At 44.4% G+C, this 12552-nt stretch overlaps 1 protein-coding gene across 2 annotated transcripts in view; it reads right to left on the bottom strand.

Annotated features, from left to right (window-relative positions):
- RIN2 (Ras and Rab interactor 2) overlaps window positions 1-12552 on the bottom strand; it is a 239885-nt gene that overhangs the window by 115064 nt on the left and 112269 nt on the right. For both annotated transcript variants that reach the window (XM_028123720.2, XM_028123718.2), the window contains exon 3: window positions 261-353. In XM_028123720.2, coding sequence (XP_027979521.1) covers window positions 261-317 — 57 coding nt within the window. In that variant the 5' untranslated portion in view covers window positions 318-353. The remainder of the gene's footprint in view (window positions 1-260; window positions 354-12552) is intronic.

Consider the following 12552-nt stretch of genomic DNA (forward strand, 5'->3'; position numbering starts at 1 on the left):
CTAGCTGAGCAGTTGACAAAGATTGCCTCAACTGTTTTACACAGGGTGGCATCTCGCAGCTCCTGGGTCCTGAGTCTGTCTTGGAAGCCCTAAGTCACCAAAACACCAGTAAACCTGGTAACAGCTAGCAGCTGGGTTCAGGCAAGCTGCCCCCCCTGCTATAGCTGGCTCAGAGCAGCCTCCCCTCCGCCGCTCCCCACGCAGCCCTGCAAAGTGAGCGAGCTTGCCCATTAGCAATCCCAATCAAGGCTTCCTTTTACCTTAAAGAAACTTCCTCGCTTGTCCAGACTGCGGGCGCCCATGGTCCAAGCTGACATCTCCCCCTGCGACACTCTACTGCACGCCCGGGACTCCTGAAGGTAGAGACATTTTTAATGGTTAGTCCAGCCTGTAGGAAATTCCTTTCTAAGCCACAGAACACTCACAACAACGGTCCTGCCAAGATCTTTTTCCGTCAACAACACAGTGCCATTTATTTCCCACCAAAGCCCTTCCATCCTCTTTCAGGCTGATTTCCTGCCCCAGACAGCACAGTTCCTAGTCTGTGCCCCACCTCACTGCCCCACCTCCCGCTCCTCCAGCTGACGCAGAAGGTCTCTGGCACTGCGGAAAGGATAATGATTGCTTTGTGTTTGCTTGACCTCACGCTCGAGTCCTAAAGGGACCAATATTAGATGTCACCGTAATCTGCTCTGAAGCTTATGGACTTAATGTGGCTGAACACAGACGGACAGTAGAAGAATGAGGCCCTGCATGTCCCAGGAAATCCTGCTGGAATGGGATGAGGTCATCATCAGCTCTGCTAACCCTCTCCCCCAGGCAAGGTCAACACAAGGGCACTGGGAATAAATCCCTTTATTTTCTCCCTAGAAATCAAAGATGGGGATGAAATCCTGTGTCCCTGTTTACAGAGATTAGTTTGTATAAGAAACAGCCCAGAAACAGCTCCATGATAACCCAAGGGGAGGGGGGCAGGGCACTTTGGAATGTAGAGAAAAATTTAAAGGCATGATATGATTCTGAATCATAACTGTGGCCATTTCAGCTTGGAATTTCCCTCACTTGAGCATCGAAACCCGATAAGCCTCCCTCTGGGCTACAAAGCCTGCAGTGTCCACTTCTAAGTAAAATACATACACACCCAAGCAGCTGGTCTCATCCCAGCCAGCATGCATCGAAGACCTGGGGGCGCATCCCCAAACCTTCCTTACCCAGGGAGGCTGGACCAGGAGTGAATATAAAACTGCTCTCCTGCTCACCATAACCTGCCCAAGATAAAGCTCGTCCTCACCATGACCAACACGGTCGGTATAAGGACAATAAAGTGAAAACATGTCACACCACATTAAGGAATATTAAAAGGGGTTCAACTGCGGGGGTGGGGTGGGGAGACATGGAAGCCACAGTCGCTGGTGCCAGTTTGCTAGAGCTGTTTCATTATTAGCTGGGGGACAGAGAGCCAGCAGCTCCAAAGGGACTTTTCAACAAGTGGAAAGGCATAATTACTTAGAGAACTACATTCGCATTAGTGAGTAATGCTCTTTGGAAAGGGGCTCATTTTGGTCCCAAGATTAGCCTCAATGTTCACATTCATAGTGGGCTCCATTGATTTGTGGAATCCCATCTAGGAAGATAGTAATGCAGTGCACACCTATCCCTCTTTCCGGAACATTCACCTATTTTAGTCCTTTCTCCATGGCTTGGTCACTTTAAAGGTTTGGAGATGGCTTCCCTGTGTTTCTTTCCACTTGCAATCCTGCTGGGATGAAGGCCAATGCTCCAAAACCTCCTGAGAAGACTGGTGAGGTTTCCTTTGCAATTCTGCTGACTCCAAAGCTTCAGGTTCTCGGACTCAGCAGCTGAATGGAGCCCCAGCTCCAAGGCCTTTGAAGTTCACAACTTATTAGCAAAATCGACAGATTGGAGCAACTCCAGAATGAAAACACAGTGCTGTGTTCAGAACCAAGAGGGGAGTGGGAGCCACACCATAACCTTGGGGAGCAAATGATTAACTGTTTCGATGCAGAACCACACACATTAAAAAAAATTTTTTTTTCTTGAAAGCAAGCCTAAAATTCTTTTCCTTTCAGACATTTTCTCAGCGAGGGATTTGACATCGTACAGCAGTTAAAGAGCTGCCTGGTAAGAGCCAAGACTTCATTCCTCAGCCAGACCTAAGTCTCTCCGTTCTGTTCAGAAGATTTCCACAGACAAACCCCTTCTGATGAGCCATGACAGGCAGGGAATTTTGCCTATAGCAACAGAGCGGTTTGGATTCCAGAAGTTTACCAGTTTAATTAGCTGCCTGAAAATTGCATGCATGCGCTTCAAACTCCAGTGGTCCTCAGTGAAACAGCCAGTTTGGATTCCGTGTGCATGGGGCAGACAGACCTATCACATTTCTCCAACAAATGCAGGTCACCTCCCTCCTTCTTCAAAAGGCTGCTCCAGGAGGGAGATGACAGCAGGTGATAAGAGCAGGTGGGCAAGTGCAACAGCGGGTCCTTCCCACTGAAGGAAATCCAAGTGGACAGCACATCACTGATTATCCTCATTTTAAAAATTCAGTTCTTAGGGCCCAAAAGAAGTTCTGGCTAAGGTCCTTCCTGTTGTAGCAATAGTTCCCTTCTCAAACCATAACCTCTAACACCTTAACTCAATATGGACAGAAATTTTAATCTAACTTAAAAGGACAACTTCTTTCCATTCATGGTTCCCCACCCCTCCTTACCCCAAGGGATTACACCAGCAGTTCAGTCCTAAACACCCCCCACCCCCAGTAACAGGCTAGGCAGAGAAACAAAAAAAGATGCAGTAGTTTGAGAGGCTGTAAAATTCCTCCAGATTTATACGTTGGGAGCTTGCTCCTTTCCTGGATTCCCTGAAGGGTAAAGTGGATTCTTGAAAAATGAGCCCATCACATCCATCCAGTGGATCTTTCCAGATGCTAGCTAAAAGCTAGCAAAAAAAAAAAAAAAAAAAAAAAAAATAGTGGGAGGAAAAAAAAGCCCTAATGGGACACTGCAAACATTTTGAAGCTGCCAAGCCTTTTCAATAACACCACTGAAGGAATGTAAACGAAGCGGGTTGCTCCAGCCAGCTAAAGGACAAAGGCAGGAAGTGAATATTCCTCTCTCAGAAACACCAGCCTCTGCCACTTGAGAGTAAACCTAGCTGTGGCTTTTCATGTGGCCCCAAGAGCCACTGCTGAGGTGAAGGTACGTCCTGAATTTTCAGCGTAGAGGACTCGCTGAGTGGTCTGGTGGGGCTCCAGGCTGGCTGTCCAGTGCATTCTACTGCGATCCACTGAGGACGGGCACAGAGGCACCACCGCCCAGACACTGGCTGCAGGCTGGGTACAGGGAGAGGGACACCGAGTGCCTAGCTTCCAGGTCACTGACCAGTGGGGCTGGGTTGAGCCACTGGCACTCTGGCCGCTTCTGCTCTCCTTGGCCACCGGCCAGATCTTGGCAAGACAGGAGGGTCCGGGGTGTAGCCTCCTTCCTCCCCTGCCCTCCTCGTCCCCTCTCCGTTTATTTAGTCAAACTACCCTTCCTACTTATTTGCCTCAGGTCACAAGTGCAGACCCACAGGAGAAGCAGAGGGACACTTACACTGGCACCCGCAACTCAACAAGTCCAATTTACAAGAGACTTCGCCTCTTCAAGGCATGGGTTCTCAACGCCGAGCTGCTGTTGACAGTTGGCCACAAAAGCCTTCTAATCACTACCTTTCTTCTTCTCCTTCCTCGCAGCCGAATGAGACGAAGCAAAGTGGACTTCAGCTCTTAGTAAACAAGATCTCGTTATTATAATTATTTTACAGCCAAACTGACTGAAGAAGGATAAAGTGACTCACCCCTGGGCATCTGTCAGGTCAAGGCCAATCCCAAGAAATGCACATTACTTTTTTTGCCCGGTTCCTTATGTCACTCTGACGACAGCAGGTCTGTCTTTTGAATGTTTTTCATCGTTACTAAGGGGTGAAAGCTAGTGCGGTGGCTCTGTGTCTGGATCCAGGGAAGGTCTCTGAATATTTCCATAATTATCTTTGTATTACCAGGGATTTTACAAGCTGGACAGAAAAAGCTCTATTCCAGGCTCTGGGCTGACAATTCAAATTACGTGAATTTTTTTTTTTCAAATTATGTGAATTTTTATTTTTTATTTTTTTAATTATGTGAATTTTTAAAAATGTTTTACTTTAAGCATTTTGTATCACTGTCCAGCACTGATTTTCCCTCAGTTGATAGTTGAACTTTTTTCAAAACAGTTTTAAGATTATGAATTTATTTCATTGAAAAAAGAAACCAAATTATGGGAAGAAATCAGAAGCAAAGAGCTGTACTCCCAGTCCTCTTACTAATAACTGTGTTTTTATTCTTTATTTCATTTTTTAAAGATTTATTTATTTTTTGAGAGAGAGAGAGCACAAGCATGGGGGGTGGGGTAGGGCAGAGGGAGAGGGACAGAGAGAATCTCAAGCAGACTCCCCTCTGAGTGTGGAGCCCAATGTGGGGCTCCATCTCATGACCCTGAGATCATGACCTGAGCCAAAATCAAGAGTGGACGCTTCACCGACTGAGCCAACCAGGCGCCCCTAATAACTGTGTTTTTAAATAGAACTGGGAACAATGTTCAGTACCTCAATTTTCCCCAAAGTAACCAAGGATCATAAAATAATTTTCCTTTTTTTTCAGCAAGGAGCATTTCTGCCACTAGTAAGACTGGCCTGACAATGGGGCTAATTCCACAGGTGGTCTACCCCTTCCATCCTTGGAAAACTGGTGCCTCATGGAGACTCTCGCCATATCCATGCTGCATAAGCTTTGCTGGTGCCCACGTGGCCAAGGTGTGGATTCCACCAACGGCAATGCATGCCACCTTGGGCAACAGGTGGGCAGCTCAACTGGCAAGAAATTCCTGCTTTTCTTGGATGGGAAACTACCTCTCTCACCTTCCACCTGATGCTCTCATTTTACCCCTTGGACCATTCAAGAATTAGCTTCCTGCTTCCTCTTCTTCCATATCCCTAAAGAGATCCCTATTCCTCCCTTGAATGAGTGCTTCTCTTGAGCATGGCTCAGTCCTCAAGGCTGGTGCACTCTGCCCACCTGGAACAGGGCTGAGAAGGGAGAGGGGGTGCCTACCTCCCAGGCCGCTCTCTTTTGGCATCTCAAAAGTATGTGTCTTTTCAACCTCCTCACTTGAAAAGCTCCACGTGGTAAGTGGTAATACACACTGCACATCTGTGCAGTGACTTCACGTATACAATGAGGAAGCCTCATAAGCCACATTGGCTCTTAACCCAAAGGAGGCCATAGACAGGGAGCCACACACTCTAGGTCTTCTTCAGGGTTTACTTGCCAACCTGTGAGGCTGAGTTTAGAACTTTCTTTTCTAAGGCTCTCTGGCCATGATGGTAAAAAGTGTATGGTGGTTAATTTTGTGTAGGTAGTTAATTTTAATTGGAGGTTTATAACCTAGCAGCTCTTGAATTGAGTCTGCACTGAAGATATAACAGATTAAGTAATACACTTTAAAAAAAGTTTGAATAAATGGTCTCCAGAGACCCTAAGTCAACAATTCATGTCCAAGTAATTTATTGGAGGTACCTTTAAGAAACACTAGTTGGGGAGGGGAAGTGATCTGGGGAAGAAGAGCAGCCAATACAAAGTACAAGACCAAGCATGTAGCCACTGGGCAACTGGACTTCAACTCTTCTGGAGAACTCTGGAAGCCAGTATAGACCATACCTCGGAGTAGTCTCAACTGAGGGACAAGGTAGCTGAGGAAATGTCCACCTGCCCCCAGTCACTCGTTGAAAGCTGCCCTCAGGAAGCCTTAATTCGCCAGTATTTCCACCATGACCCTAGTGTGGGTAGAATGGGCTCTAGTGGCCAAAGAGAGACCTTAGGCAAAGTTGGCAGTTGGAAATCAGGCCAGCCTGCATGGAAATGTTAAGTACTCAAGGGATATGGGAAGGGCTTGGCAGTGGCTGCTACAATGGCCACTTCTTAAAAATCAGGACACTTTGTGTATAAAATGTAGATATGTAGCTTCTCTGGTCACACTGAGCTATCATTCCAGCCTGGCCACAACTGGCCGACTCTGAGTGTTCTCTTTAGATGGGATATAAGCTCTTCCGGTTCTCCAGTGCCCACGGATCTGCTCCCCTCACTCACATGCCCTGCCTGACCCACCCACACCCCTTGTAGAGCACCTGCCCTGCCCATGTTTGCCTTATAAGCAATGTGAGTGATTCTGCCCACCCCATCCCCTCAGCTGATCGGACCAGTCATGTTACAGCTGACCCATGCTGGTATTTCACTGGCTGTTCTCAGATGAAGTAGAATCTTCCATTCAAGATTTTGAGCTGAGAGTCACAGGGTAGGTGCTTATGCTTAAACACTGGATTTGGAGCCATATGCCTGCTCAATTTATGATGAGCATATATCCTGAGTGAGCAGATACGAGGGGCTACCAGTCCACAGTGGGCCAGGAAGGGAGAATGCACATGTGAAACTGAGTCTTGACCTCAGGCCATTGGCCTTATAGTTCCCACCACGCCTGGCAGTGCCAAGGTTCAACACATCTTGTATCTTGCCAATAAATGTTCCCTTTTCTTGAGTAGTTTGGGTGGATTTATATTCCTTTCCATCAAATATGCTTTGACCAGAATAGCTTCAGAAAGAAAACCATGAGTTCTCAGAAGCAGGTATAACTTTAAAAGGTTTTTCATCATCTTATCAAATATTTAAGTCAAACATCTTGGAATAAAGTAAAGTACACACTGATAAATAAAAAGTCCCGTCAAACCAGAGCAGAACTTGCCAGTGTCACCTCTGGTGGGGATATTTTAGATGAACACAGGACAGGGAAGACTTTGAACCATCTAAGGGAAGATGCTTCAATTTGGGGCTGAAAAGAACAAACAGAAGGCACATTTCTACTTCTTATATCAAAACCCCACAGGTGAAAGGAAGCTTCGCTGTGTGTTTACCTCTTTTCTTTTATTTATTTATTTATTTATTTATTTATTTATTTATTTATTTATAGAGGGGGTGGACAGAGGGAGAGAGAGAATCGCAAGCAGGCTCCATGCCCAGAGTGGAGCCCGGCGTGGGGCTCTATCTCACCACCCTGAGATCATGACCTGAGCTGAAATCAAGAGTCGGACGCCTGACTGAGCCACCCAGGCACTCCACCTCTCTCTTTTTTAAAATTTAAGTTCCTCAGTTGAATGAAATGGAATGGATTCAGCTTTTCTAATCTTGAGACAGAGTTGTGGGTTGTTGTAAAGATGTTTTTACCCTGTTATTTTAATCTGGTCTTTGTATCATCAAGGAAATTTTAACTCAATGCTTAACAAGCACAAATATTTCCATTGGAATTATACCATTATTGATCATTTTCATGGAGAAAATATTTTCTGGAGCACACTCCATTCAGCCATCTTAAGTCTTCAGTCAATTTCTTACCTAGTACAGTTAAACTGTTTAAAGCTTTCTTCAGTTCTTTTTAATTTTGTACCTTTCTTCTTTTCTGATATAAGAATTTAAAGCTAGTAAATATTCTGTTTCATTCCAAAGATTTATAGTCTTAGTTTTTATTCATGGATCTATGATCCACCTCAAATTAATTTTTGTGTATGGTGTGAGGTAGGGGGTTGGGAGTCTTTACTTTTCCACACAGATATCCATTTTATTTTCATTTTAAGGAAAATGGTTTTTAGGGATTAATTCTGTTCCTTGTAAACTTTACACCAAAGATGTGACTGAGCAAAGAGAATTTTGTCTTCATGAAAATCTACTGCTTAATGTTCCTGCCCCATAAGGTGGTGGTAATTGTTTTCATTATTTCTATCAAGTTCCAATTTTCCTGGGTTAAATTTTGAATATACATTTTGCAAGATTATTCGATGAGTCTGCACATTTTTAGAAAATAACAAATAGGACTTACATAGTTTAAACTCTTATAAAGTTTTCTCCTAGTATAATATCTCTCAGACCAAGGTTTATTTCATTTTCAAAAATTCCAAACAAATGCAATTCATTAGTCAGATTTGGATCTATCACAAATGATGATCAGTGCAGCTTCATCTATTTCATTATGTATTGGCTACAGTACTGGATACTTTGTATTTCTTAGATAATCAGTGAGAAAAGTGGAAGCAATTCTCAGAACTCGTGGAATATTCTGTTGCTCAGCAATAGACTACTGTAGTTCCAAACTCAAAGGTCTTTATTCTTCTAATTTCCTTTGTTTACTAACGGCCTCTGCCATTAGTGGACTGAAGAGTAAAGAATAGACACACAGTCTAAAGGGTTACATAAAAATGTCCTCTTTAAGAAAGTAGGTCTCATGTTAAGTGTTCTTGCCACAATAAAATAAAATAGTCCTAGATTAAAGTGTCATGACAACCACCTCTAAAGGACAAAAAGAAGGATACCATCCCTATAGACTAAAATAGCCCCTGGGTCACATATTGCCTAGAATTTCATGTACTGATCTGCTTCTTTTTCCTTCATTTGGATCCTGTACATGTTGATGGTTCTCCAAACTTCCCACTTCACCATTAGGATACCTGCCTGCCTCTTTAATCAGGGTATGTGCTAGAAAATGCTGTTGTTGCTTTCTGGGGAATAAAAGCCCCCAATTTTAGCATTTGCCTATTCTCTGGGGTAAATACTCTCAACAAGGCCAATTTTAAGCTACGAACAGGACATCAACAAACTTGCAAAAGTGATGAAAGTCTAACAATCAGCTCTACTGAGCAGGGAGAAGTGACTCCTTCACCCATTCTAAACCCCAAGTTTTCTGAAGAGGTTGCTTTTATTTGATTCTTTGTACACTGAGGTAATAAAAGAGAGCAAAGTAAGAAACTAGATCTCTAGACTGAAATGAAACCACATTATTTGTTCCTGGTAAGACATGAAATATGTCTGGCTATCATCTCAACCAAGTTGAGTGGTCCCATCAGGAAAACCTGATGTTTAATCTGTTATTTTAGACTTAGTGGGCTCTGTTTCTTTACAGCTTGAAAAAGAGGAGAAGAAAAGATCTTCCTTTAGCCAATCAGACATTGGCGATCCCATCTGCCTTATTTCGTGTAGTATCTTTAATACTTGACACAGTGCCTGGCATATATATGGTCAATAAATGTTTCTTGGATAAGTAAGTGCATGAAATTTTACAAAGAAGTCATCGAGGCTGAAAGGAAGGGTTTTTAAGGGATGGATCTGTCAAGAGCATAAGATGATAGGAAGAACTATAACTTCAAGAATGACAAGATAAGCTCAAATACCATGCATCAATCCACATAGCATGCTGGAAAAATCCTTCTTTACACTACTTTGAAACACAAGGATGTTGGTTTAGGCAATCCACATGTTCTGTCTGTTGTTGAATTTTTCCTACAGAATCTGTGATCTGAAGGCCCTTCTTTTCTATCACATACAGACCCACTTTGTCCTCTGCAATTCCCTACCTAATCATGTTTCTTGGCTCTTTCATTTTTGCACAAATCAGAATTCTAGAGTCTCCAGGTATGTGTCCACAACTACACCTTCGCTGGAGACCACAGAACAAACAAAAAATCAAAGAGAACAGAAGCAAACCTCCCAGTGAAATATAGCTGGCTGAGAAAATAGACTTCTTTGTATGCTTGTGCATGTACCTACACCCATGTGTTATGGGGATTAGAGCCTTAACATTCCCATCCTTGCTCTTAAGTGGGCAGTCTCCTCTGAAGAATACCCTTCTTCTGAGCCTGCAGATTCCATGTGGGATGGTCAGCAGAAGCACAACATCCAATATCAAAATAACAAAATACCACAATACCCTCTATCCATAGTAGATGATTAATACCATGTCACAGCCAGAATCCAGAAATTATTAAGGATAATGCATAAAGAAACAGCTATTCTCCAAAATAATTAATATTTCATGAATCTACAAAAGAATCATGGAAACTCACATAAGCTCTCGTGGTAAGGCTCTCGATGATATCTGCTGCCATCACCAAGGAGGTGGTTTTGTGTTTAAAATTGTGCCTTGGCAGTTCAGGTACGTTTTAGTCTCTCTTGGCTGACCATTGGCATTCATGTCTTTCGCTGAGAGAGACAAGTACATATGATTGGGGCATTTCACAAATCCAATTTCATATTACTACCAAACTACCAAGTAGTTTCTGCAAGGCTCTGCATATTCTCTTTGAAGCATAGGGTTTTCCTCGCTATGGTTTACCCAAATCCTATCCTTTTGTGCAGGTGTCTGACTCATGATTATGGCAGACATGGTTAGTATGGAGGCCAAGGGGTGGGGAAGCAGTTGGATCACCCCTTTTCCATTGGGAGTATTTGAAGGTGAGCACAAATTCACACCTGAGGGAGACTGCTTTGGGTCATCATGATGACCTTGGAGTCAGACTTCTAGAAAAAGACGAGCAAAGGATGGAGGATCAAACCAGCCCATGGATGGATAGCCTTAGTAGATAGTGGAGGCACTGAGCCATTGACCTTGTCTGGGCTCTCATGCCTCTCAAGGGGAGGCTAGGTGGGCATGAATATTTGCAGGGCCTGGGGCAAGAAGACAAATGGAGCCTCACATACTTCATGTCTGAATTTTAAAAAGTTATCCATCAAGACTACAAACTGTTAAATAAAATGCATTCTATTCTCCTACCAAGACAGATGTACCTTGTATAAGGACTTGCAAGGTCAGGCTTCAATTTAAAATTTTCAGACTCTTCAGGGTTCTGTGCTGAATGTGGGGACATGCGGACAATCCTGAACCTGAACCTACCCCATGGTTTGTCACCCTTTTCTTCTGAAAGCTCTGTGGACACCCCAGCCTTCCCATCCATCTTGAATTCCCTCCCCCAAACTTCCAGCCCTTGCAGACTGTGCCACCAGGCTTGGAGCATGTGGGTAGGGATTCCAGAGTGCTGTGCATCTGGAGCCAGAAGGGCAGGGAAATGTAGGCTCCAGGCTGGCATAAGCCTTGACGCTGTGGACTTCTCCTCCCATGGGGAGTGATGAAGCCAGAGTGAAACAAAGTGAATAGCTCAGGACAGAGGCCTCTTTTGCCCAAGTCTCAGGGTGGGTTGGCTCATATTGGGGCCCACGAGAGAACAGACACAGGTTCCACTACTGGTTGGGTCTTCCCCCGTGCTCACCCGAGCTTGGTTTGCAGAAGTGTAAAGTTCAGTCCCAAGTGGCCCTAGTTATACCTGGTGGCACTTGCGGAAGAGGGACAGGCTTGCATTCAAAGGCCCTAAGGCTTCCTAACTCCTTTCTAGCTTGTAATTCCACTTTAAGAGGTCATGCTCTCTCCTTAAAAGCATTCTGGCTATGATACTCCTTCCTCTACCTTCTCTCTCCTTTGGTTACTCTACAGTCTTGGAGTCCTTCTCCAATCCTGTCTCAGTCCTAAACCAGCTGCCTTTCCCCTGCCAGCATCATCCTCTTGGAGGTCAATACACACTCAGTAAGCATTGAAAAATACTTCAGCCCTGTGTCTGAGATCAAGCCCCCAAATGCACACTTGTTTTGGGCCTGGGGATATATTATGACCTTCTACAATCAGCTTCTACTGACCTTGAGTTACTGCAGATAAGAGGAAACTGGACAACATGCCAGAGAATCACCCCAAAGCTGATTATCTTGGCAAAACAAGGCCTCCTTCTCTTTGGGTGGCTGTAATAGGGCTCCAGCCACAAGGAAGACAAGAGGTTAATGCTTTTATCTCCCTGAAGACCTCACCCTCTTGCTCTTCTCTAGAAGGCTGAAAGAGTTTTTGTGAAAGCCTGGAGAGGTAGTTTATGTCTGCTTCAATGCTGGGCCAAACTACCCCCACTCACAGTCTCCACTGGCCTCACCCAAATGGTGGGGACCGGATATAACAGAGCTAACGCCCACAACTACGGGAACAGAGACCCAGTGGCACATGGCACTTTGATTTACAAAGGGCTTTTAGCCATATATCTCCATTTCCTGCCCGTTATGACGTCGCACGTTACATGGCACTTTTATGTACAAACGTGAGGCTCCCCTCCGGCCAGAAGCTTCTATTTTAACCGAGGCTTTCTCCACAAGGCAAAGGCTTTCTTTTCTCAGTTATGGCTCGAGTGTTTCCTTCTCCTTCCTGCTCCCTGTTTCTGATTATTTTCTATCCCCTTTATTAGTTCATCGAGGTATACAAGGAGAGCCGACAGAAGCGAAGTCATTCTGTTGGCGGACCTGTGCGTTATTTCTAGATTGCAACTATGTATTTTGTCTGGTTCCAATCTAGAAAAAAAGCAAAGCGAACCAAAACCCAGTCTTGGCCTAGTCCTCTTCCTGCTTTTCTACCTGCTTTTCTGAACCCAGAAATACCTGTCTACAAAAAAGTACAAAAAGAAGCACTCGGTTTTGGTTTCTTTCTCTGAAATGCAGCTCTGCATGTTGAATGCTGACTTTCCACTTAACATTCCATTCCTCTCAAGTCCCTGCGCCCTTCCGCTAACGAGGGCCCCAGGCTTGAAACCTCGCTTGACTCCACACATCAATCA

This window comes from Eumetopias jubatus, unplaced genomic scaffold (assembly GCF_037043125.1).
Source record: "Eumetopias jubatus isolate StellerSeaLion01/CBP00866 unplaced genomic scaffold, mEumJub1_p1.0 scaffold_9, whole genome shotgun sequence".
NCBI classification, from domain to species: domain Eukaryota; kingdom Metazoa; phylum Chordata; class Mammalia; order Carnivora; family Otariidae; genus Eumetopias; species Eumetopias jubatus.